At 41.6% G+C, this 24432-nt stretch overlaps 1 protein-coding gene across 1 annotated transcript in view; it reads left to right on the forward strand.

The window, feature by feature from the left end:
• Positions 1–15502: 15502 nt before the first annotated feature.
• Positions 15503–24432, forward strand: part of LOC141001867 (FERM, ARHGEF and pleckstrin domain-containing protein 1) — a 66529-nt gene continuing 57599 nt past the window's right edge. The window contains exons 1-2 of the mRNA XM_073473009.1: positions 15503–15720; positions 20018–20224. Of these exons, the coding sequence (XP_073329110.1) occupies positions 20045–20224 (180 nt within the window). The 5' untranslated portion in view covers positions 15503–15720; positions 20018–20044. The remainder of the gene's footprint in view (positions 15721–20017; positions 20225–24432) is intronic.

Raw genomic sequence — 24432 nt, forward strand, 5'->3', positions numbered from 1 at the left:
ATAATTTGGGGGCTTTAAGACAGGGTTTCCTAATCACTAATGTTCCTGGAAATCTTCTGGCAACCTTTTTTTATTACATATCACAAATCAAATAATTTTCATTTAGCGTGAAAATGTTGGAAAAAACCTTTTATTTACATTTTATGTGTATAGTGCTGTAATTTAGGCTGCATTATGCTTTTACTATGCTTCATAAATTCATATCTCAACAGGACCCCCTGATCCACAAAAATGAAAGCTCATGGACTGTGTCGTCAAAAAGGTTGGGAACCCCTGCTTTAGGGGATGTAAACAGGAAGTCAGATGTGAGACACAACTTGAGCGCTGTTTTATAGCCTATATTTATTTACACTTTAAATTGGCGCGTTATAAGTATGCCAAATTAGATATTAGTAGCTCCTGTTCTCAATGGACCCATGGATTCACAGATAACTGTTACTGAATTGCTTTGATCCTGAAGAAAAACTTGAAAACCTGTTGATTCTTAAGGAAGTTCTGGTTTTTAAGCCACGTCTTTTTATCTATGAGTTCACTGATTCTCAAAATATGTGTATCAACAACAGTTCAAAAAAAAAAATGATGAAAATGTGCCAGAAAGACTTTAAAAGCAACACAATACAAGGATGAGTATTGTGGATCAGGATAACCTTATATCCACCGACACGTCTGGTGCTGTGCTGCCTGTCTGGGTCTCACAGAGTCAGCTAATCCCCATCTGATCTGTTATATCTAGAGTTCAGCATGCTGCTTGAATCTCCAGGTCGTCAAGACTGGAGGGTGCCTCCGCCTGTTTGGTGGGACTCATTCTGAGCACAGCTCCGTCTAATCCATCCTGAAGACCGCTGTGAGACACCGACAGTGAGGATCTTCCTACTTCACGAGAAGCCTTAATCTCTGCCAAACCTCTTCCGTTCTCGATCCAAGATGACCTCATAGTAGAAGTTTTACTTTACTTTATTTCCTCTTCTTCATCTAGCCTGGTTCCAGACTAATTGCTGCAGACATCCCAGATTTGTTTAGCAAATATGTCTGGTGTTCCCCCAGTTAGAGAAAATAAATTACCAATCCGAGTTTAAGTGAGAATAAGAATGGCTAGCTAGCTAGTTACAAGTTCTAAGTCAACCTACAGCGTTAAAGGAGCAACGTACGGTCAGAATTTTAGTTTTAAAAACATCCAAAAAGTGAACTACCATTATCAACAGAGTGTGAAGAAACAACAGTGTCGACGTTATGTCAACAGTGAGCAGCAGTACACTCTTATGCTTTCCCCTATCGTTGTGAAGCTACATTCAAATCCTGGCCATTTCCTACAAGTTACACATTTAAACTGATCAATGATTTTGTCGATATTTTGAACAATATTTAAAAACAATGTTAATTGCCCCCAGTGATTAACCATCTAGAAATGAACATTACCTGCTTACTTTTAGCCAATGAACTAGGCCATTTGAACCATTTGTCAGCTACTTTTAGCAAACTATTTCAATAGTTTGTCCATTGCCTCTTTTTTATTTTCAACTATTTGTTTATATTTTTGTGATCTCAACCTTTTATCAATTACTTCCATTAGCCCCTTTTTATGTAACTGTGTATCCATTACTATTCACTATTCACTATTACTATTTAACTATTTACTTTTAGCTCTTTGTCCATCACTTCCAGTTGGCTATTTCTACTGCTCATGTATTACTTTGAGCTAACATGGCTAACATGAACACAGTGTCAGGCTGATGAATGAAGTGAAACACATTAAGCGGCATTATCACCTACAGTACTTAGGCCGCTTAGTAAAAAAATAAGCTGCTATAACCCAACCATGACTGACTAGCCTTCATGTTACACAAGAGGGCACGCTGAGACCTACATCAGTCAGCTGACTGTAAACCACCTCTTTAAACACTTCATGTACGTTCAGCTCACCACTTCAAGCTAGCCAGCCACTCCAGCTTCAGTTGTTCTGGCTAGCAGCTGCGTCAGATGGTAGATGCTGTCAGAACTGCTGGCCACAACATCCAAAGGACACGCCAAGGTGGCTTTCTCAGATCCTTTCTCGTTCATCAACTGCACCAAACTTCCCCTCACAGTTACCCTCTTCCAGGCAGAACCGTTCAGCGCTTTGCCCAGCCTCCCTGTCGACTGCCAAAAGGCCTGCTTGTGGTTAGGACAAGGTGGAACAAGAGGAAGGTCTTGCTAACCTCCTTCAGGCGTCGCTTCTCACACAGATACTGCTCACTGGGGCTCTTCTGACATTGAACATGGAAGACGAGCTTCCTCTTGGGCCCGATGCCTCAGGCAGGACTGTCCTCTTCAGTCTTTTGGGGGGTTTCAAGACGAATTCTGTGTCTATTCAGGAATGTCCAACTAAAGAAAGGTGCCAAACAGAGTCACTTACACATCGTTGCAGTGAGATTGAGCCAGAGTATCTTGTATTTTGGTTTTAGCTGTGTTCTCTTTTGGGCTCAGCCTGGTCTGAATATGTCAATACTTTAGTCACTGAAGATGACTACTGGTGCTTAAGATAAACAGCGAGGGAACTTGGCAGCTGTTTCTGTGCACCAGTGTTTGTTTGGATCTTTTTTCTGGCCTCCAGGGCACTCGGCAAAGCCCTGTCAAAAACTACTATTTTGTTAGCATTCAGTATCTACAGTTCCTGAGGCTTTGAAAGGTCTACTGTGGCGAAGGCTTATGGTCAACAAAATAACAATTCTTCTCCAGTTCTAGGTTCCCATTTAGCTCGAATACGGACAGTACATCCTGATTGATCTTGTGAGAACATTTCTCTGAGAAAAATAAATAGGCAGACAGAAGCCAACATTTCTAGAACTGAAATTCCTGGTAAGGTCACAGAAGCTGATGAATGACAGTTACTTTTATTTGAGCATTTGAGAAACAAGTTACAGTGTGCTTTGCAGGGTGTCATACAATACAACAGATCATACAAGAATAAAAACAGAGCCTAATACTTAATAGTAAATAAAGGATGTATTTCTGAATAAATCCTTCCGTTTTGGGAAACATGGATTTGTAGTAAATCCCTCGTGTCAGAGAGGGCGAGCAACCAAAAATTGAATTTAAAGATGAAATGGTTTCAAGAGATTATTAAAAGCGACCGGCTCCTCTATGTTACCACTTCTCCTTTATTCTTGTTTTGCCTCCCAGCTAATTTTAGACACTGTTTTGAATCAGTGATGCGGATTGAAAGTGGCCTGCTGGGGGAATCGCCTGTTAATAGATCTGGGGAAGAGTGTGCCGGCATCTCCTCTGAGGCGCTTGTCAACATCCACCTCCAGCTAACTAATGCAAGTGAGCGAGTAAAGCCTGTGCGGTGGCGCTTATGGAGGTGCTTTATCCACCTTGATGAGACAGGGCAGAGGGCCGAAGGACCTGATGGTGAGACGTCTCAGTGGGGTTCATTAGGGAGCAGAATCCCTCTGGCATCACTCACAGCATCATTTGTGTTTGTGGTAACATATAGTCAAGTGCAGCTTAATATCCTTGTTGTCTGCTGGAAGAGGTTTAATGAGAATGGATCGCAGTGGAGTCAGCCTAATAGTCGTTTTGCAGCTTTGTCTATTGGACAAAATGTCACCGTGCACTCCAGTTCCCCTTTTCCTCAAGTTGAAGCCAGAATGACTTTCAGGGAAGGGTAGGCAGCATCTTGAGATGTTGAATTCTCAGCGGGGGAACAGACTGGAAAAGAAAAATAAAATCAGCTTGAAAACAACCCCCTGAGTTTCTCAGCGTAGGTGTATGAATTAAATAGGCGCTGACTCATTGTTACCTGTTCTCGGCTCTGCGAGACACAAGCTCAGAGGCACAGACGTTGCAGCTGTGACACAACACACCGTGTTTGTTCCAGCTGAGATCCTCTATATCAGTATGTCAAATGTCAAGATGAAAGCGGGGAGGGTGGGGGCTGCATGAGTCACGCCACCACCCCCACTGCTCTCAGACTGCAGCACAGTCCCTGGGGTATCTGTGTGGGATACAGCAGCCCATGACAAAAAGGTCACGTCTGCCCCGTGCACTTTTACTCCACGAGTTCATGAGGCTGTTGTCCTGAGGAGTAGACGAATTCCCCTGAGGATGAAGGAAATTCCAATGCACAGACCCAAACAAAGGAGGCTTTAAATTGCTTTAATCGTCTCGTTGATCAGTGGAGCATTAAAGTCTGAATGTGGTCCAGACAGAGGCTGAAGTGTGTGAAATGTGGCTTTTGTATGGAGGAAGTGTGGAAATCAATAGGGTGAGATGTAAAAAGGAGAGATTAGACATTTAGTGGTCACATTTTCCTTTGTTTGTCCTCATGTATCCTCCTTGACCTGATGCTTATGATGCTTGCTCCCTGCCTGCATTGTTTCTCCAGGATTTTAGGAGCACTGGAAGATGTGCTCGTGACTGACATGGTGTATTTATTGCCCGTGCCGTACGTTAGCTCGAAGCCGCCACCGCTGAAGAGAACCGAGCTGTTATCAGCCCACACTCTCAACCCCCCCTCTGATGTTTCACTCCTTTTTTTTATATTGGAAACAATGTTGATGTGCAGGAGGGGGAAGATGGAACAAACAAGCTGAGCCAGGACTGTCACAAGGCCTAATAACTAGGTGTCATGGCAACCAGATGGCAACACATGAGTTGTCAATTTCACAGTCTAATTTGCAGCTGTAACAGAGGAGTGTGTGTGTGTGTGTGTGTGTGTGTGTGTGTGTGTGTGTGTGTGTGTGTGTGTGTGTGTGTGTGTGTGTGTGTGTGTGTGCGTGTGTGTGTGTGTGTGTGGAGGACGATCTGTGCAAACAACAACATACACCCATCAGCAACAGGCATTAAAGGGTGAGTGCAACCAAATCACAATACATCATTATATGTCACTAATTGCGATGCAGATAAGAAGCAGTAGAAGTAGAAAAATGAAGCAGTGACTGAAAATAGTTCGAATGAAATTGTTTTGATGATGAAGATGTTTTTATGTTGTAAGCACCATTTTTTTCACAATTGTGTTTAGGTGACAGCAAAATCTCAATGGTTTCACACATTATCTGCCTGAAACTGGTGATTTGTCACTTTTACACTTCAGCTTGTGTATGGATTAAGCAAACAAAATGTGTTTTAGTGATGCTGATAGGCAGATTTTTCCCCTGCATAGGGGTTTCCAGTCTTTGCGCAAAGCTAAGTTAGATAGCTGCTGGTGTTAGCTGGTGGTAGCTTTACTGTATTAAGCATACAGGAGAGTGGTATACATTTCCTGTAGAATCACTCTCTCAGCACAAAAATGCATTTTCCAAAATATCAAATGTTTCCTTTAAGTAAAATATTGTTGAGAGACTTTATTTAGTATATTAACCAGCCACGACAGCGTCGGCTGGTGATGTTGTCATTTTGTGAGTCTGTGTGTGTGTTTTGTCATGCCAAAATGTGGTCCTGGAGACTCCTTTTGTAGCAGGAAGTAACACAGAAGTGAGTATTTTTTGAGTAGTGGGTTAGGTCTGACCTGTGAGTACATGTACTGTGTACTCATGTAATAATGTAGTAATGACTACTTAGAACTCGTGGGTCGGAGCATCAACATGTTGATGTTGCGGCTGGCGTAATCCCATTGCAAGATGGTCTGTAGTTACATTATGATATTTCTACTTTTATTTTAGTAAATAATTTACTGAATATTTATATTAATTATTTAGATCACTCACCCAACCTTCCCTACCTTTAATTTTTGATTAAACTGACCTTAGGAACTGTAAATCGTTTATAAATAATCTTTAAAGTTAACAAAATCCATCTCTGCTCAGCATTTTATTAAAATCACAGCACACCCTATACAGTATAATGCATTCTCAAAGTAAACTTGGCAAGTAATCATATAGTTAGACACGCTGTAAAATGTTCCTCTTATGTTTTATAACAAAAATATTCATTGCTGAGCTTGTACAGACTTGTTGTTTCTGTTATTTCGTTCACCTCCCACGTATGCTCTGGTGACCTGCTGTCTGTTAGGCATAAGCAATTATCTGCAATTATGAATGACCCTGCGCTTAATTGTGTTTTTCATGTATAGGTGAGCAATAACTCACAGCGATACATAATGTTGTTATGCAAACTGCGAGAAAGGAGCCAAGCCTGCAGTCCCCGGAGCAGTGATTCACACACCAAACCATTTAAACATTACTGTGATAGTCTTGACACTGTGGTCATCAGTGAAGCCTCCTGCCACCTTTGAGCTTTTTGTGAAATGTTGTAATTATTCCCAGTTTCAATTTTATCTTGGAAGTTGGTGAGGCTTTCCCAGAACTTCCTTCTACATTTTCTCAGCTGCTCAGTTTTCCCACCTGATCCCCTTTAAAGAGAAACATACATTTTACAAGCAACTTTTCAGGAATGGAGTGAAGCTGATGGTAAGGAACTGATGGATATTTCTGTTTTCTTGACGTTACGTATTGTTCTCACAGACTCCAGGCCCTAAATCTATACCATCTGTGACTATTATGTAGTCCTCTGAAATTATAAATTGAGATAATTACATGGATTTATAGAACAGCTGAAGGATTTGCTGTATTCCTACATGTGAGACAAGACAAAATACTCCCAGACTTTTTTTTTTTGTTTGTCAACATAAACAGAAAAAAACACACCACATGGAGACACAGTGTGGCTCCACTAATGACTGAGGTATAAATACAATAAAATGAAAGATAAGACTAACAAATATAAATACATCTGACAAATCTTTTTATGGGAATGTGACAACAGTCAGGCAGAGAATCTTGAATCTGCATTTTCCCTCGAGGATATTGTTTCCAGCATAAGTTATTCAAACAGAAATGTGACAGTAATAAAATCAGTGTTATCCTGCTGCCTTTATACATTCAGTAAAAAGGCAAACAGAGTATGTGATGCGGCTCCCACCTGCTGGTTTTCATCTCTTGTGGAGGTGGAGGCCTCAGCGGGAGCTCCACGATGCTCACGTCTTAAGGGAGGAAGCCTCAATCCTGAGCGTTGGATGGTCGCACAGATTCCCTCCCCACTTCTCCACCTTACTCTCATGAAACCCTGGAAAGACACCAAGGTTTAAAAATACCTCAAGATAGACATTATTATAGAGCCGGCTGACAAAAGGCAACAATGGTGGATCCAAAACAACATAAAATGAATTGATGTGAAGAAATGTTTCAGATTGTGATCACCAGGATACAATATGATGTTTTATTTAATGAGAATTGACACAGTGATACATTTTTATGAGAAGAAGAAGAAGAAAAAGTCAATAAATTCAACATATTGTGCTCGTGTTTTTGGGGTGCCAAGTGTTTTCAAGTGTCTCATTTAGGGCTTTTAATTTCCGAGATGTACTTTTCCTGTCTTGTTTTACAATCAGTGAAGAGAAAGCGGTCTTAAGGGAACCTCCTGGCACAAAGAGTGCACCCTTTCATCAAAGACTGTTAAAAACTAATCAGGGATGTGATTCAGCCAACATAAAAGTAGATACAAATGTTGCTGATTTCAGTAGATTCCTGCTGGAACCATGTGTAAAATAAGATTTTATAGCTGTTAATTATATGACACAATCACACTCACACACATCCTCATCCTTCCTCCATTATATCAAAGCACCAGTTGTTATAAAATATAAGCAACTGGGGCATTTGCAAATGGAGTCCAAACAGAGAGACAAGCATTATTTTAAGTGAGCCGAGCCGAGGAGCACTGGCAATTAGACGGTAGTTAGTGTGCAGTGCAGTGTGTGTGTGTGTGTGTGTGTGTGTGTGTGTGTGTGTGTGTGTGTGTGTGTGTGTGTGTGTGTGTGTGTGTCCAAACTGACGGGAATAGTGGAGGTTGGACAAATGTTAAAGTCTAGCTCCAGCTCTAATGACCTGGTATTCAAAGTTGGTGGGAAACAGTGACAGGGCAGAGATTGTTGCTGCAGAGATTAAAATAGAAATGGAATCTCATTCCCATCTTACATCCCCTCAGGGTAAGTACTGTAATGTGTGGAAATGTTAAAAAATGCTCAGGTATGTTGAAGAGAGAAGCCTAGTTTGTTTTTAACCATGTAAACAGTCATTTGACAAAACAAAACTACTACATAACAATTTCCAAGGTCAAGAATGAACTTCAATCTTTAACTTTTTAGCCAATGTGGATAAGAAATCCTAAAAACTTGTCATTAGAGTACAGTCTGAAGGTCAACAGATCATGTATGACGGTGGAGGAAATACTGATAGTTTACTCAAGCAAAAGTACTGAAATACTATAAGTTTTGCCTGAGAGGAAAAAGTACCCTGTATGCAGAATGATCCATTCGAGAACAATATATATTATATAATGTGATTATGATTATTGGTTTATCGTGTAAGAATCACTTTAATGTTGCAGCTGGTAAAGGTGGGGCTAATTTAAACTACTTAAATACTGTTGGGTGGCTTTATCCATGATAGCACATTAAAATTAATGTGTTGATTATATTTTGTATTAATAATTTTTATTCATAAAGTAACTCTTAACTAAAGGTGTGGTATAAAGTGAAATATTCACCTCTGTGTAAGATATGGTTGGAAACTAAAAATACAGGCAGAAATCAGAATATTGGGAAATATACATTGTAAAATCTGACAAAGCGACTTTACTTTAAAACATAAAAGAAAAATGATTCCCTCAAAATTACAGGTTAATGCAGTCTAATAATTTTAAGTTGTTAAAATGTTTTAGCTCGTACAGCTTAAATCTTATAGTCTACTTTACTTGTTAATTCTGAGGTCATTGATTTCCTGACTTTTTTCAAGTAAAGTCAACTCAACCTAAAATTTGCAGTATAATATGGGCTCATTAAACCAAGAACATAAACAGTGAGACATTGACATTGAAACTTTAATTTGAAGACCCCTGTTGTTGATGTATGGCACAAAACAGTGCTAGTATTTTGTATAACAGCACAATGAACTCTCCTGTGTATTATCACTTGAATCTTACCACCATCATCATGATTTTTTAATGTGTCTTTGTGTTACATACACACATATTCATCTGTCCATGCTAGTGCTTTAGGTCTCTGGTGACTTGATAAAAAATGATCATGAACTCATCGGGATGCAGAACCTGCTGAGACCACCTGCACCTTTAAATGATTATCCACCATTTTCTTTCAGGCAACACCTGCTGATGTTGACGCCGTTGTAAAGATGGATGAAGATGGTAATAAGATGTTGAAGGTGTTTCGGATGTGAGCAACACTGGGTGGGACAAATGATGTCACCTGCATTAGGTGCACAGTTGTTTAGCAGAATTATGCAACGCTGTTTTGCTGTGACGCTCCAGAAATGTTTTGTGGATGTAAGTGGATTGTTGTGGATTTAAGGTTCACAGAATGTAACAGAAACAGGAAACATAGACAGAAAGACAACACTAAAGCAGGATATAACTGCACTGTCCTTATGCTGAGCATTATCTAATGTAATCAACTGTATCAGTAAACTGTGTGAGCTTTAAGCTGCACCGCTTCAAATATGCATCTTCATTAGAGCAGCCTCGTCTCTCTGGAGCCGATCGGACTCCCTGCATTGACTGTAACACATCCACTGACATGTACAATGACTGATGAGTCCACAGAGTCACAGCCTGGTGTGTGCTGCCTGCATATAGAACGCAGGAACTGAGCTCACACACAGGCCACAATCAATGATTGTGTAATCCAAATCTCAGGGAGGCCCTGAGATACCAAATTGATTTGAAAAGATGTTATTTACACCAGGTTTAATCCAAAATCTTCACAGTAGCTGCCAAGCTAAAAGCATTAGCACACGTCCTAACTGGTGCGGATGCAAAAGCTTGACTGTGTGTAGAGGGTGTGGATAAAGGCTTTTCAAATCAATTTGAGATACTTGGATCACGCCGGACGACCTTTTTGGAGCTTTTACATTTTAAAACATCAACTGACTTTCTGTCTGCATAGTGGTAAGTAAATATTATATAATATATATGTTTTTGGGTAAACTGTTCCTTTAAAATAAGTTACACTCACATCAAGATTTTAACCCTTTATTGGAGCGATATGCATTTTATTTTGGCGGGGTGGGTCTGCTCATGTGATGCTCTGGAACAAATCTGAGCAAGCTTCACACAGACTGTCCCTGAGTTCAGCAACCTCCTCTGGCCAAAGCCTGAGACACACAACCTTTAATGAACATGAACACGTAGTAGAACATTTTAACACCACCTGTAGGCTGAGGAGATGGAGAGAGTTACATTTCGAGCAGTAGCAGCAAGGATGCAGAGCTCAGGGTTGTTGTAAGCAGAACAAATGAGCTCCGACTGTGTGTATGGGCCCCCTGTTGTGAGATAGGTGGTGGTGGATACGCATGATTTGAGGCTGTATGGAACATGGGATTATAAAATGCCTTCTGTGCCTCCTTTTTTAAGACCTTCATTAGTTTAGATCTGTGCTTACATGTTGCATATTCCTACATTAATGTGTTTAATCATATTACCAGGTTATATATATATATTACTAGAATAACACTGCACAGAGAAGTGAGGGCTAACAGGGGCCCAGAAGCTAATGTTTGCTCTGGGGCCCCCTGCCCAATTAATGAGGCTGTGGGGTGGCCCCATTTGAACCCTTTAACCTTAACTAGACCATGTTGAAGAAAACAAGAAGGATAAATTCTGATTATTTATTCAAATTTTTCTATTTAGTTAATAGAATCAAATAAATGTAAAGCAAGGTGAATAGAAATCATATGCTGTAAATAAATAGTACTCCAGAAATGCAGTTATTCTGTGTGTACAAGTGTTTTCTCACCCTATAGTGATCAGTGTGAAGTTGAATGTAATTTACTGTTACATAACTGGATAAGCGATCTCTAAGAACATGGCACCGAACCTTGATTGCTTACATAACTAATCCAGCACAGCATTGTCTCTTGCCTGTTTTCTCTTTATTGCTGCAGCTCTCACTCATTTTCACGCTCTTGCTGACATGTTCACCGTTGCCTCAGTTCCAATTCAGTGCCTCCAGAGGGCCTCTGAGGCTGCCAAGATACTGAGTGTGATTTCTCCGTCTTCAGTCCCACACCACAAAGGCGTAGGAGACTTCTCTTCCTGCCAGTGAGAAGGTGGGCGAGCAACAGACATGAAATAGAGACAAGGAGGGAAAAAAAATCCCAGTTTCTCTGCTCGTCTTTTATCCCCATCCCTCTGTGCAGCCACATACATGGAAGAGTGGGCGAAGAGGAGGCACCGGCCCCTGCCGCAGCCCCAGGCCACTCTCTATAAGACAGAGAGGAGAAGCAGGGAATACAAAGCAATGAACACCATGAGCAAGAGGAGGAGATGGGCCTCGATCTTTATGACGATATAATGTATAAAAATAAACCGTTCATAGGTTGAATTATTCAGGGGTGGGGCCAGAGGGGTGGTCTGGAGTGGCACTGCCCCCGCCCTGAAATCTGACTAGCCCATTTTGGTGCTCACCTACCAGAGTCATAAAGTAACGTAGTTTGCTTGTTAGTGTGATGGATGGATTAAAAAAGTAGGCCAACCAGGAACAGGCCCAGGCCTCTGAACCAGAAGAACCCTCTGTAAGAAGTGTTTAGACTAAGAAATGCAAAACTATTACAAAGAGACGCAAAAAAAAACAATAAGAGACTTGATACAGCGACAAAGACAACAAAATGACAATGAAAAGCTACCATAAGTGCAAAACGAGCACAGACACACACAAAATGACCACAGAGAGAGGCACAACTAATAAGACAAAAGACACTCATAAAGAGATGCAAAATGTCTAAAAGGAGATGCAAGAGGTGCAAAACAACCACAAAGAGGTGCAAAACAATCACAAAGAGATGCAAAACAACCACAAAGAGGTGCAAAATAACCACAAAGAGGTGCAAAATAACCACAAAGAGATAAAAAAAAAATGACCATAAAGAGATACAAAATGACCACAAAGATGCACAAAATGACCACAAAGAGGCACAAAACTACAACAAAGAGACACAAAACAACCACAAAAAGATGCAAAATGACAACAGACACAAAACTACGATAAAGCGATTTAACATAACCAAAAGACATGCTAAATGACCACAAAGAGCCACAATACTATGATAAAGAGATGTAAAAGGACCACAAAGACAAGTCCAGGGACCTGTTTTCTCATAATCTGTCTATGGCTGTAAACATTTACAAATAGCGGCTATTTATTGATGTTATTTCATGTGAGAATTATTGAAGTGGATAATTTGGCATTTGTTTAATACACTGAATAAACAGTGTAAATATGAATCATTTCAGAACCAGGGTTTTAGATGTGCGAACACATTTTGACTCATTTAACAAATGTTCACCCCTCTTTAAAAACTGAGAACTAGTCTGGTTCTCCCAATCCAACAGTGTTGACAGCCGCTGGATTAATGTGTTTTTGTGATATTGGTAGAGCGTGGTATTCCAGGAGTATCAGTCCTCAGGCTAAGACATGCCATCAGTTTTCCCATGATACATAATCCAGTTGTGGAACAATCCACTAGTTGATTAGCATCACAGATCTCTTGTTGGCCATCGCAGAGATGGAATAAATTCCCTGCGTGGACACAGTATATTTTTCTTTTGGGCAGTAAACTGAATGATCGAGCCAAGTTAATGTCATCGTGCTTCTAGTGCCTGATGACAAGACTGCAGCTTCAACTCATTTTCAGCTGGCGTTTATGCATAAGGGGAAGGGAGAGCCAGCTTGTAATTGCAGAATTTAACACACTTTTATTCCCTGTTTGAAATGTTAAAAGCCTGCTGGGCTTGTGATGCCTATCACTCATGCTCCATTGGCAAGCCAAAGCCCCCTCCAGTGGTGAACCCTGGATAAAGTGCAAGGTCTTGGGCGGCATTATAGGCCACCAACAAGCACCGCAGAGGGCAAAGTCAGGCTTTGAGTCATCTCTTCTCTCAACCATGTTGTGACAGAAATGCACATCACTAATGCAACTGACGTGAGGCTGGGTCGTTGCAGTGCACTGCAAGAGAAAAGAGTGTCTTTCAGTGGTTTTGCTGAAGTGTTTTTGAGCAAAACAAAGAAACTCTAGCAGCTCCAGAGGTTTCTGTTGCGTGACTGACGTGACTTGGATCAGTATTACTCTGTGTGCTACATAAAATGAATGCTGATACTTGTCTTACTGCCGACAATGAGCAGGTTACACATGCAACCAGGAGGGGACAGTGTCTTACCCACTCCCACGTCTTCATATAAATAAGAGCATCTGTTAAGGTACTTGTTTGACAGCATTTGATATACATATCTGCTCTTCCTTGTATGTATACGTTAGTCCTTTCGTACAGTATTTATCTGCCAGAATTGTTTAGCATCTTGACTCACACACTGTCTGTTGTATACACTCTATACGTAGTGCCACTAGAAATAGTTGAAGAAACATCATTTTAATAGAGCAAGTAAAATTAATGTATTAAAAGCCATTGATTCTCCTGTGAATTTCAATTCTAACATTTCTAAATATATCAGACATTTTGCGCTAATGTGTATAAAATGATGAACAAGACATCTAGAACATGTTCACCTGGAGGCCGCTCGACTGAGCCCCATCACGCGCAACGACTCTCCCCATCACCTGAGGTTGCGGTGAGGGCAGACTCCCATCAGCTAACAGGGCCAGTAAGCTCATCTGAAAACTGAGCTAATTGCTAGCAGCAGCTACAACCAAAGATAGCTGCAGCAAAGAGTATAGTGAGCAGTAGTTAGCGGTAGGTCTAATGCTGCCCCCTATAGTTTTGGATCTTACTTTGAATCCTGGCCATTTCCTACAAATTACAACTTTAATAATCCCAAAACTGACTAACTGAAATATTGAACAACACAAAATAACATTTACAATATGTAGGCCCACAGTATAAATTGCAAAAAAGTTGATATAATTCACTGTTGTGAGCCATAAAGGGTATAGAAATAGTATAGTTTATAACAGTGATCCCCATGTGGTCCCAAACTAAATCTGAGAAATGATTTATGGAATGAGAACAAACATTGTTTTAACATTTTTCTTTGTTTTATTATTATTACATTTGAAATAGTGAACACTTTAACCTCTTTAATAAAGGTCTGTTGTCATGTCTGTTGACTTAATAAACACATTTCATTGTTTGTTAACAGTGTAATAATCAACTACAGTTTGATTAACTCCAAATGTACATTTTTTTAGTGATGGTTATTATAAAATGTTCCTGATTTACACATCAATTCATGATAAAACAAAATAAAAATGCCATCATTATTTTTTCTTTCTTTTTTTCTTCTTGTTACTTTGTTCTTCAGTGTATTTTTAGACAATCAGAACAAATCTTGATTAATTCATTCTGTCTTTTCATTTCTATCAATATTCAGTGTTTTGGTTGATTTTATTTGCATTACTTACCCTATACTTTTTTTTGCATGTAGCCTTTGCCTTCTGTTGTTGTATCTTTGTAACAGAGAAGTGGACTGGAGTTGACTTGAGTCACTGTTTTGATGACTTACAACTTAATTTATTCTCTAACTTAACTTAGAGAAAATAAATGACTAGAAACTCAACTTGGACTTAGAGGTCAAAGTCTAAAGTTTTAGTCTGTCTGTCAGTATGTCACTGTTCTAAAGTGAAGAAACTGTTTTTGAGAGGAAATTTAGTGACCACTTTATTTTACAGGTCCAAACAAGTGACATATTTAAAATATTATCAAACATGATAATATTTTGCTATTTTCCAATAAGCAGATCATGAATAGCTGTTACTTTCTTCAATACATTTTCAGGAAACTTCGAACGTGTTTCTGATTAACTTCTGCTGATCCTGCCATTTTAATTTCTAACTAGTTCCTGTCAGGCCACTTAACCGAAGTGAAACGTTGCAGCTAGTTTATGCCCAACCTCTCAAGCATTGTAAAAGTGTTACCAAGCTTTTATAAAGTTATTTGTTTTTTGGGGGGGGTTGATTACATTTATTCATTCAATAATTACAAAACAAATTCAACTCATTGTCTTATCTTATCTAATGGAGATAAGATAAGATGAGATAAGATAAGATAAGATAAGATAAGATAAGATAAGATGAGATAAGATGATCTTTTATTGGTTCCACAACGGTGAAACTTCATTATCACAGCAGCAACGGGGATAGCAAAAACAGAGAGCATCAATTAAAGCAGTGATAATAAATAAATAGATGCAGTAGGAACAATGTGAACAATAGAAATTAGAAGCAACACTTCAAAAATATTTACACCACTGCACATTAATGGCATGTTGCTTGTATACTGTTTTATTAAGAAGACAAACTGTAATTTGACATTGCTTCACTGTAAAGGGTCACATTCAAACACCGTGGGGACTGACTGCTGTATAACACGCGCCACGTGTTGTCCCAGCTGACGCCGCTAGATGGTGCTGTTGCTCTGCGCCGCTCTGCCGCTCAGAAGGTGGAGGTGCTGCACCTCCTTCATTGTCTGAGTGAAGGCACCGGGAGCGGATCCGCCGCTCGCTTCAGTGTAATCCCGTCTCTCTCCCCGGCTCACTCACTCAGTCGTCCGCCATGGCGACCGCAGAAAGCCTCCTCACCGGCACCAGCAGCATCTAAAAACTCCGACTGGGCGTCTTTTTTTTAGTCTTGCACCGCTGGACGTGGATGTAACACCTCCTCTGTGCTCGGGAAATACATACGTCTGTGGATAAAGCGTGCGTTTCTAGAGAAGGGGGTAAGTACGGTGCTGGCCAAGTCCTATGCCCGTGTGTGTGTGTGTGTGTGTGTGTGTGTTAGTGTGCTCTTAAGGGAAGTGATTCAACTTGTTTGAGGAGATTAGGGTTAAGTCTTGGGAGTATCTTTGCCGTGTTGTTTAGTGATCCTGTGGATTTCGAGGGAGGGGAGAAGAACTGTGGCTCTGCGTGGAAAAAATGTTCATCTGCAGCCCCGGACTGTCCTCTTCGTCCTCCAGTGTGGCTTGCATTGCACAGATATACCTCCCAGCTCTGTGTGGATGCATGCAGACGCCGCAGTCGCTGATGTGAATGCTCCATGCCTCCGTGTGTGTGTGTGTGTGTGTGTGTGTGTGTGTGTGTGTGTGTGTGTGTGTGTTTGTGTGTGACATTTAAAATCACCTCATGTCGCCTGGAAATGTGCGTTTTCTATCTGTCACTTAGTTTCCACAGGCAGTCCATGTGAGTGCAGGCGGTGCGTTCACGTCACATCTACTGCGCTGCCTGATAATGTCCCGAGGATTACAGCAGCCTGCTCTATTAACCCACATTACATGATTGGTGTGAACACACTACCAGGCTGTGTGAGGTGGGAAGACCTCACCTGTCCATTTTCTTGCTCTACGGAGGCTTAAATGGCAGCCAGGCTCTGGTTACAACATGCATGTATCCTGTTGGTTGTCATTCTTTTTCACTTAATAAGACAACATGTCACAGTGCCAATAACATGGTGGGAACTTAAAAGTGATTCATGCAAAGCCTGCCACACCCAGGTATCAGTGTGTGTTGCGGAGGAAATTGAGCTCTTTTTTGTTGTGAAGCCTGCCTCAGGTAGAACGCATCTGGCCTTATCAGCCCCCGCCTCCGGCCATTCAGCTGTCACTAAAGGATTCCAGCTGTGCAGTGTTGGGCCCCTGCACACAGAGGAGCCACTGTTACAACCCCGGAGACTCTGTGAGCCAGCAGTCACAGCTCAATGTTGCACACTTGTGGGGAATTTCGAGCAAACAAGTTCAAAGGCAGGGCGGTTTACCCTGAGAAACACTCAGGGGGCTGTAAATGTCCCCCGGGCGCTGTGAAAGTGGGCGACTGTGCTTTATGTCACACTCTGGCCCCTGGAACCGGCTGCACAACTGGTGGCTGTTCTGTGTGTTTGTCTGGAGCCGAGTATTCAGAGGAACACTGGTTGATAAATGATCCCCGGTGCACGGGAGGGTACGTGTTGGCTGAAATAATCACTGTCTCAACTCTTTCACTGTCCTCTGTTTCACTGCCGCTTTGTTTGAAGAGTGTCTGGTTACGCGGCATGCATGTGCAGGTCACACAAGCCACGAATTTACAGACTCGGCATGAGACACTCGGCAATAATCAAGGCGAGGGCGGCTGAGTGATGACGGAGCGAGGATCAGATGTCATAAATGACTGGACTTGAATTGAAAAACGGGCCTGTTTCCATTCACGCCCCCCTCCATGACTGCAGTTTGTCTGGTTTTCGTCAGCCCAAGGGAGTGTTAGTCAGCTGGAGTGCTCTCTAAACACTTTTGCCCTCATGTTTGGGGTTAAATGGCTTTTTATCAAACCCGAATCCACTTGTTGAATCCAAATCCTTGTTTTGTTCTGGCTTCGAGCAAGCAAAGTTATGACTAAGCTCAAATGGAGAGAGCTGAAACCAAAACTAAGATGAAGTATGAAGAGGCAGGAGCACAGAAGGACTTGATGCACTTCACACATCTGGGTATTTTGGACCCAGCTATCAGAACACAATCTTAGCCAATAGCGCTAAAATTATCATGATTCATCGACAGAAAATTGGTCGCCAAAAATGTGGACAACCAATTCGGTTTCTAGGCTGTTGTGCCAAACATTCGCTTGTTCCAGCTTCCAAAATAGGAAGATTTGCTGCTCTTTCCTGTTATACATCACTGAAAATTTGTGTCTTTGGACAGTTGGTCAGACAAAACAAGCAATTTGAAGACTTCAACTTGGGCTCTGGGAATTTGTGACGGACATGAATTACAATTCAAGGCTCCGGGTTGCAACTATTGTGGGTACACATGCACCCAAAAATCTGACACAACATTTTCATTGGCACCGTTGCGCCTGATACGCAGCAGGTCAGATTTTAAAAATGTAGCCTATAACAAACATCAACTGGGTCTGTAGACGGTCATCTATGAACAATTATATTCTTGTTTACGATAATTTACCTAATTTGTTAAGAAATTAAATAAAATAAATCATTGGTCACGCCCACATTTTGTGCTGGTGCTCCTAAATGAAGTAGTGAAGGCGCACCAGGGAAAGAAGTTAGTCTGGAGCCCTGCAATTTATTAATTATAGACTAATTGATTAATTAGCCAATTGCAAAAATAACTGATAATTAAATCAGTAATGAAAACAACTGTTCTTTGTAGCCCTGCTTGATGCAGCATCAGTCAGTCCACCATCAGACAGAATTCTGTACGTCCACTGTCCTTGGCCTACATTCTCCATCCACTCTGCTGGATTACATTATCCACTCCTTCGAAATGCCTTATTCAGCTTTCAGCTTAAACTTGGCAGCAGTCGTTCACCTCTGCGGCGGCTGAACAACTGCCCACTGGCCTCAGCGCTCTGATGAACCACTTGGTTAGGTCTCAGGATGACATCAGCCTGCTGGAATGTGCAATGAAGAGAGAATTAAGCAGGAGGACAGCAGGGCCTTGGGGGATCTGGCTGCATACACACATGGGGGGAGGCAGGGTGGATAGTTGTCTGCTCGTGTGTCAACCCAGAGTCCACGACTTTGTCCAAACACACACAGTCCCTCCACCTGGGACAAACACTGACACAGAGTCACTCTGCACATTATTCCAGAGTTTGATTTGAATATCCGAGGGGACCCTCCAGTGTTAGATGTGGCAGGACAGCACTGCTTCCCGACCTTTTTCGTCGGATCACCTCGAGGACTGACACCACCATTTATTCCAGTCATTTTCCATCACTTTTAGCCAAGTTTTTCACAAGTACACCCATCAGTTTAAGCTGTGTTTAACCATTTATTCATTACTTTAAACAAGCTGTTTCAACCGTTTATCCAACACTTTTAGCTTTTAGCTTTGTTGGGATCAGAGTTGGGGTTTCTGGAAGCACTCCAAGGTGCATGGAGAAGGGAAAGAGGTCAAAAAGCTTCAGCAACACTTGTAGTATATAGAACAAGATTGTTAGACCGAGGTGTTTTGGCTTGTGGCCTTCATCAGGGAGGGAATGTGTGAGGAAACTGTCTTTGCTGTGTGTCATTAAAGGAGACCTATTATGCTTTTTCATTTGTTCCCTTTCCTTCAGTGTGTTATATCTGTTCTTGCGCATGTAAAAGATCTTGATAATTAAAAAGGTCAAAGTCCGCACCAACAGAAACTCCTCTCTCCCACAGAAAACACTGTTCCTGAAATGCCTCGTCATTAGTCCCACCTTTAATTCTGTGACATTGTGACATCACACTACGTCACCATTTATGTCTAGTGGCTCGTTTGGCACGTAAGAATTGATTTAGCACAGCTGCTCTGTTGTTGTGAGCAGTGCTGGGTCAGGTGTGTGTGTGTGAGCTGACCAATCAGAGGACTTATTCAGGAGGAGGGGCCTTAAAGAGACAGGAGCTAAAACAGAACGTTTCAGACAGAGGGGGAATAAAAATGTGTTTTTTTGAGCATTAAAACATGTAAACCTATTCTAGTTGTAACCCAAAGTAAAATATTGAACCTGAAAATGAGCAGAAAATGATCTCTATTACTGTTTTTTACATTTTGCTCTGACTACACTTACCATTCAGTCCACATCTCCTGCAGTGTCCTTACATACAAACCATGATGCCCTTGAGACCTATTAAAATCTAACTAAGTATACATGTCCATGTGTCGTTGGTTCTAATGGTTTGCTTTTACGACTTGCCGAATCAATTATCATTGTATTGACTGTTTGATTTTACACTCAGGCCTTGTGATTCGTTTGTCAGATCAAATTAGGGCTGCTTGATTTGTACTTTGAAATCAGGAACGTGCTTGGATCTTCTTTTTTTTCCCTTACAGTAATTGGTTCTCCCACAGGCGACAATTAACAGCCATTAGCGGCGAGTGCAAATACTGCATTCGCAAATACTCTGTTAGTGTGACACAGGAGGTTGTGCAGCCTGTCCTCCGGGACCTGATTGCATTCATTGTATTTCACCTGCTGAGGATGTTTTTTTCCTACTCTGATACTCAGTCGCTTTATTTTGCATCTTGCCTTTGTCCCCCTGACTTTCCTCTCTTGGCTCCTGTACAGGCTGGGCAGTGAGCATTTCAGCGCATCATGGCAGAGCCAGACCCAGAGCCAATGGCCTCTGGAGCAGGCCAGCGTCTTGGAGCCCCAGAGACTCTTGGCATCAGTACGCTGGACCCCGGGCACAGACCCCCGGCCATGCCCCCTGGACGTCATGTCACCATCAGGGTCCGCATGTTGGACGACACGGAGGAGCTCTTTGACATCTCGGTAAGTCGTTAAAGCCTGCTCGCCCCAGCCCGTTTCTTGATGGGAATACTAATGTCGGATTGGGACTCTTCATTATTGCACAGTGGCCAAGCAGCATTTCCCGTTTTTCATCATAGCAGCAGCAGCAGCAGTCTGGTAACAGGTTGGCATGGCAACTGCATGATGTTAAATTGTTGAATGCATGGATAGAACCGGAGGGATCTCTTTTAGTAATGTCAGGGTTCCTCCAGTTTATTGCGGTGCTATTTATTCACTGCTTCCTAATCTCCCAAACTGTCTCGAACCTGTTCTACAGCTGTCATCTGTGACAACACCTTTTTTTCCCCCTCCGCTGTGCCCTCCTGAAGACATTTCAGGATATTGTTTGGAAACTACAGACGCTGTGGTATTTCACAGCTCTTTCCCACATTGTTGTGTTGATGACGAGCGGGAATCCTCGAGCTTTCTGAGATAATGCGGTGAAAGCAGGCAGGTTACAGAACAGACAGCAACACTTTATGTCTCTGAATGAAAAGAGCTCCCGTTTGGATTCCATTCATAATTACAGGATTTAGAGGATTAACTTTCTCATCACAGAGATCTATATTTAGACATTCTAGCCTAAGCCATTAGCACAGATTATGTAAAAGTCAAGCTAAAATTAGACGCTAATTGTGAATTTTATATTTCAAGCTGATAATATTTTAAATGCAAAATAAAGATGTGTTAAAGCTCCACAAACTGATTGCAGATATTCCAACTCTTGTAATTTGGAAATCATAATGAATGTATGTTTTGCTCTCACCTTTTTTAGGGATAAGGCAGGTGACATTGTATATTTTTCTTATGAAGAAATCACATGAAAAGTGTCTGTGCAAAGGCCAAAATATCATATTCCTTTCTGCCAGAACTCCATTATTGGCTGAAAAAGTTTAAAGGGGCAATACTTAAGATATTGAAACTCACTTAAACAGTCGTGGTTTGTCTTTCCAAAATCACGTCTGGTTTGGCTCAAAATAAATCCTCAATTCAAGGAGTAAGATGTGAAAATATTCCAGCTCCACGGGTGCGCTGTAAATCGCCTCCATACCGTATCCCCTGTCATCAAGCTGACTTCAGACAGTCTGCTCAGCCCCAGTCTGATGTCCAGGCGTGTTCACTGGTTGGCTGCTGAGCCTCGTTCCCTGCTTTGACTCCCCCCTGTGATCAGAGGTCGCGGTCCTAGCAAACTCAGGTAATAGGGCCACTAGCCCCTCAGCCAACTGAGCTAATTAGCTAGCTACAGTCAGAGATAGCTACAGTAAAGAGTAAAGTAAGCAGTAGTTTTGGAGCTACCTTATCGATGCCATGTTACACCTTTAATAACATGAGAGTCCGTCCGACATGCAATGTGCTGCTGCCATAAATACTCACTAATCCATTACATGTGTATAAATCCCTGGCTGAAAATAGTCCCCAACATAGAAACCATTTTCTCCAGTTGGAGTAACATTTGCTACAAACTAACTACCAACTGATTTATTAAATTACTGAGCCTGCTGTTTTAAAATCAAATTACATGTTTGAGACCCATTTCAAAAAATTCACGTCTTCATTAGGAACCAGTGACTTGAGGCTACAGATAAAATGGGTTGGTAAATCAGGACATATTTAGAGACTGACGAGTGCAGCATTGGTTTTGGTGTTTTTGTTGGATTTGTTGAGAGAAAGAAAAACATCGAATAACACCGACACTCACATTTAAGGTCGATGAGATACATGGCACACTTTCCCCCAGCATTCCTCTGAAGTTGTGGTGTTTTGGAAAGGTGTCCTCAGACCTTGATTTTAATGATAGAAACATGGGGTGGAGTTAGTGAAAAGACTGTTATTTGTCTCAGAATAGAAGAAGCAGCCACATTCTGTGACCACAGTCCTTCCTGCCTGGATGAGATGAATGAGATGAGTAGATAGAGGAAATGGGGAAGTGGTGATGGAGGGAAACAGATACAGCGGCAGCCGCAGAGGACTCATTTAATGTGTATGAATGGGGCTCGGCGTTAAAGCTGCTGAGCTTTACTGACAGCTAGTGAACGTGCAGTGTGGGGTGGATGTGTCCTTCTACCTGTTTCCCAAGGCAGTATGGGTAAACGTGGCTTCTAAAGAGGGCAGCTGAGCTGCCTGTGCATGACTGCTAATCTTTCCAGTGGTATCATGTGTTGTACTTAATGCTAAAGGATGACTTGATTCTCCCAGTGAGGTCCAGTTTGATTGCCCTCATTTAACCCAGATTGTTTTTGTGTACTTGGGATTAAGTGAAGCAAGTGTATGTGCTGCATCTGCTTTTGGCTTTGTCTTTTGTCAGATTAGAGCAATCAGTTTGCTAAAACTGGCCTTTCCAAATTTATCATCATCCAGCCGGCGATGCCTACCTCTGATACGAGAGGTAAAGCAGGTGAGGAAGGGATTTTATTCAGCCTGCATCAGGGCTCGTAATCTGTAAAAACCTGCAGTGAAACCCTGCACTCCAAGGCTCTCTAAGGAGATATCAACCTCAGTTTTGTAAGCACATAGTAGGTTTTATGGAGTTTTAGTATTCAGTGTTTAAGGCTGCTCTGCCCTCCAAAGAATACACACACTGATGCTTTGTGTTTTTTGACATGATGCATTTGTATACACAGCAGGTCTGTTCTCGCCCGTCTCTTTAGCTCTCTGTATCTTCTTGTTTCCTCTAGTGTCAGCTTACATATACTTTGATACACATACAGAGATTATGAAACAAAATCACTGTCATGAGAATAAAAAAAGCACTACAGTGGGATATTCCTGTTGTGTGTTTGAACACATGTACGCCAATGCAAATGACAACGCCTGGCCATGCAGGCACTGAGGTATGACCCCAGGAAACATACTCAAAGTGCGCTCTTATGCACTGGTAGAGGCAATAAACCTCAGTCCTCATGAGGGCGATATGAAGATAATCAAAGCATTTCCATAACCACTGTATACAGTTTCTTTTGCATTCCTGTCTGAACAAAGAGGTTACAAACTTTCTGACACTGCGTTTGCAGTATGATTCACAATTTGTTGGAATGATCATTTTAGCATAGGAATTTTCATTTTCACTGCAAAAACGATTAAAATCAGGATAACGTGACATTTGTTGTAGTCTCCACCAAACAGACATGTTTTCTTACATCTGGAGAACAAGATATGTAGGCCAGGCCATCTCTTGCAGCACTACACCACCTCATTATAATGCTGTCACACATTTTACCTTCATCAAAAAATTGCAGCTCCTGTGATTTGGAGATTGCACTCGGCCATATTGCTATTTTAATAACATTCCAGTAAAATTTGTGCAGCCCTACTGACCCGAGACTTAAAGTGGACACTGCTGTCTGTTGATTGGTCCACGCTTGACAAAGGACTCCATGTACAAACGCTTTAAAGCTCTGAAGTAGCATTTCCCAAACTCTCTTGTCTTTTTGGCAGTACAGTATTTTTCCTCACTGCCTGCAGCCCTTTCTCAAACAAAGCTTGTCTTCTTGTTGTCATAAACGGCTACATACCCAGAAGAAAGACCATGAAACATTTGATGTCCTCCATTGTGTCCTTATGTTCCTTTGTTTACCGTGTCGCGATAGATACGATGTCACGCCGCTTACATGGTTGATGCGGCTTTTACCATCCGGACACAACCCGGCCTCCATTTACAGTGAAAGTAACAGATCTAGGGGTTACGTACGGGTCAGGTGAGGGCTTCAAGGGTACTATACCGAAAGTCTTTGGTGGAAACGTTGCTTAAATTGTCCATCTTGGGGACACAGCAGGGTGATGGTGAGCTAGAGGCTTTTATCACTGCAGCAGAAACAAGCTGAAGATGCTGCTCAGGAGAGAGTAGCAAAAGGCCCCTGCTAACAGAAAGCTTTATTCATGCTCAATTTAACACACATTATGTCCTCGATCTCAAGTCAGCACTTGAGATAAAAATCTCAGTGGGCTTGATATTGTTTTCGCCCAGAGGTGTCCCAAGGAGTACATTTTCCTCAGTCATCGACTCCGAGTGGGAAGATCTGTTATCTTCTCAACAAAAAACAACGCAAAATAGGGAACGTGCACACGTTTTCACATTTAGGTCATTGTCACAATCGTTCTGGAAAGATATCTCCTCCTATTTATTGGGTGCTTGGAGCCTCTAATGACAGAAGGTAATGACATTTAGGCCCGTTTGAAGCTACAGAGGCCTC

Source organism: Pagrus major, chromosome 9 (genome assembly GCF_040436345.1).
Source record: "Pagrus major chromosome 9, Pma_NU_1.0".
Lineage (NCBI taxonomy): Eukaryota > Metazoa > Chordata > Actinopteri > Spariformes > Sparidae > Pagrus > Pagrus major.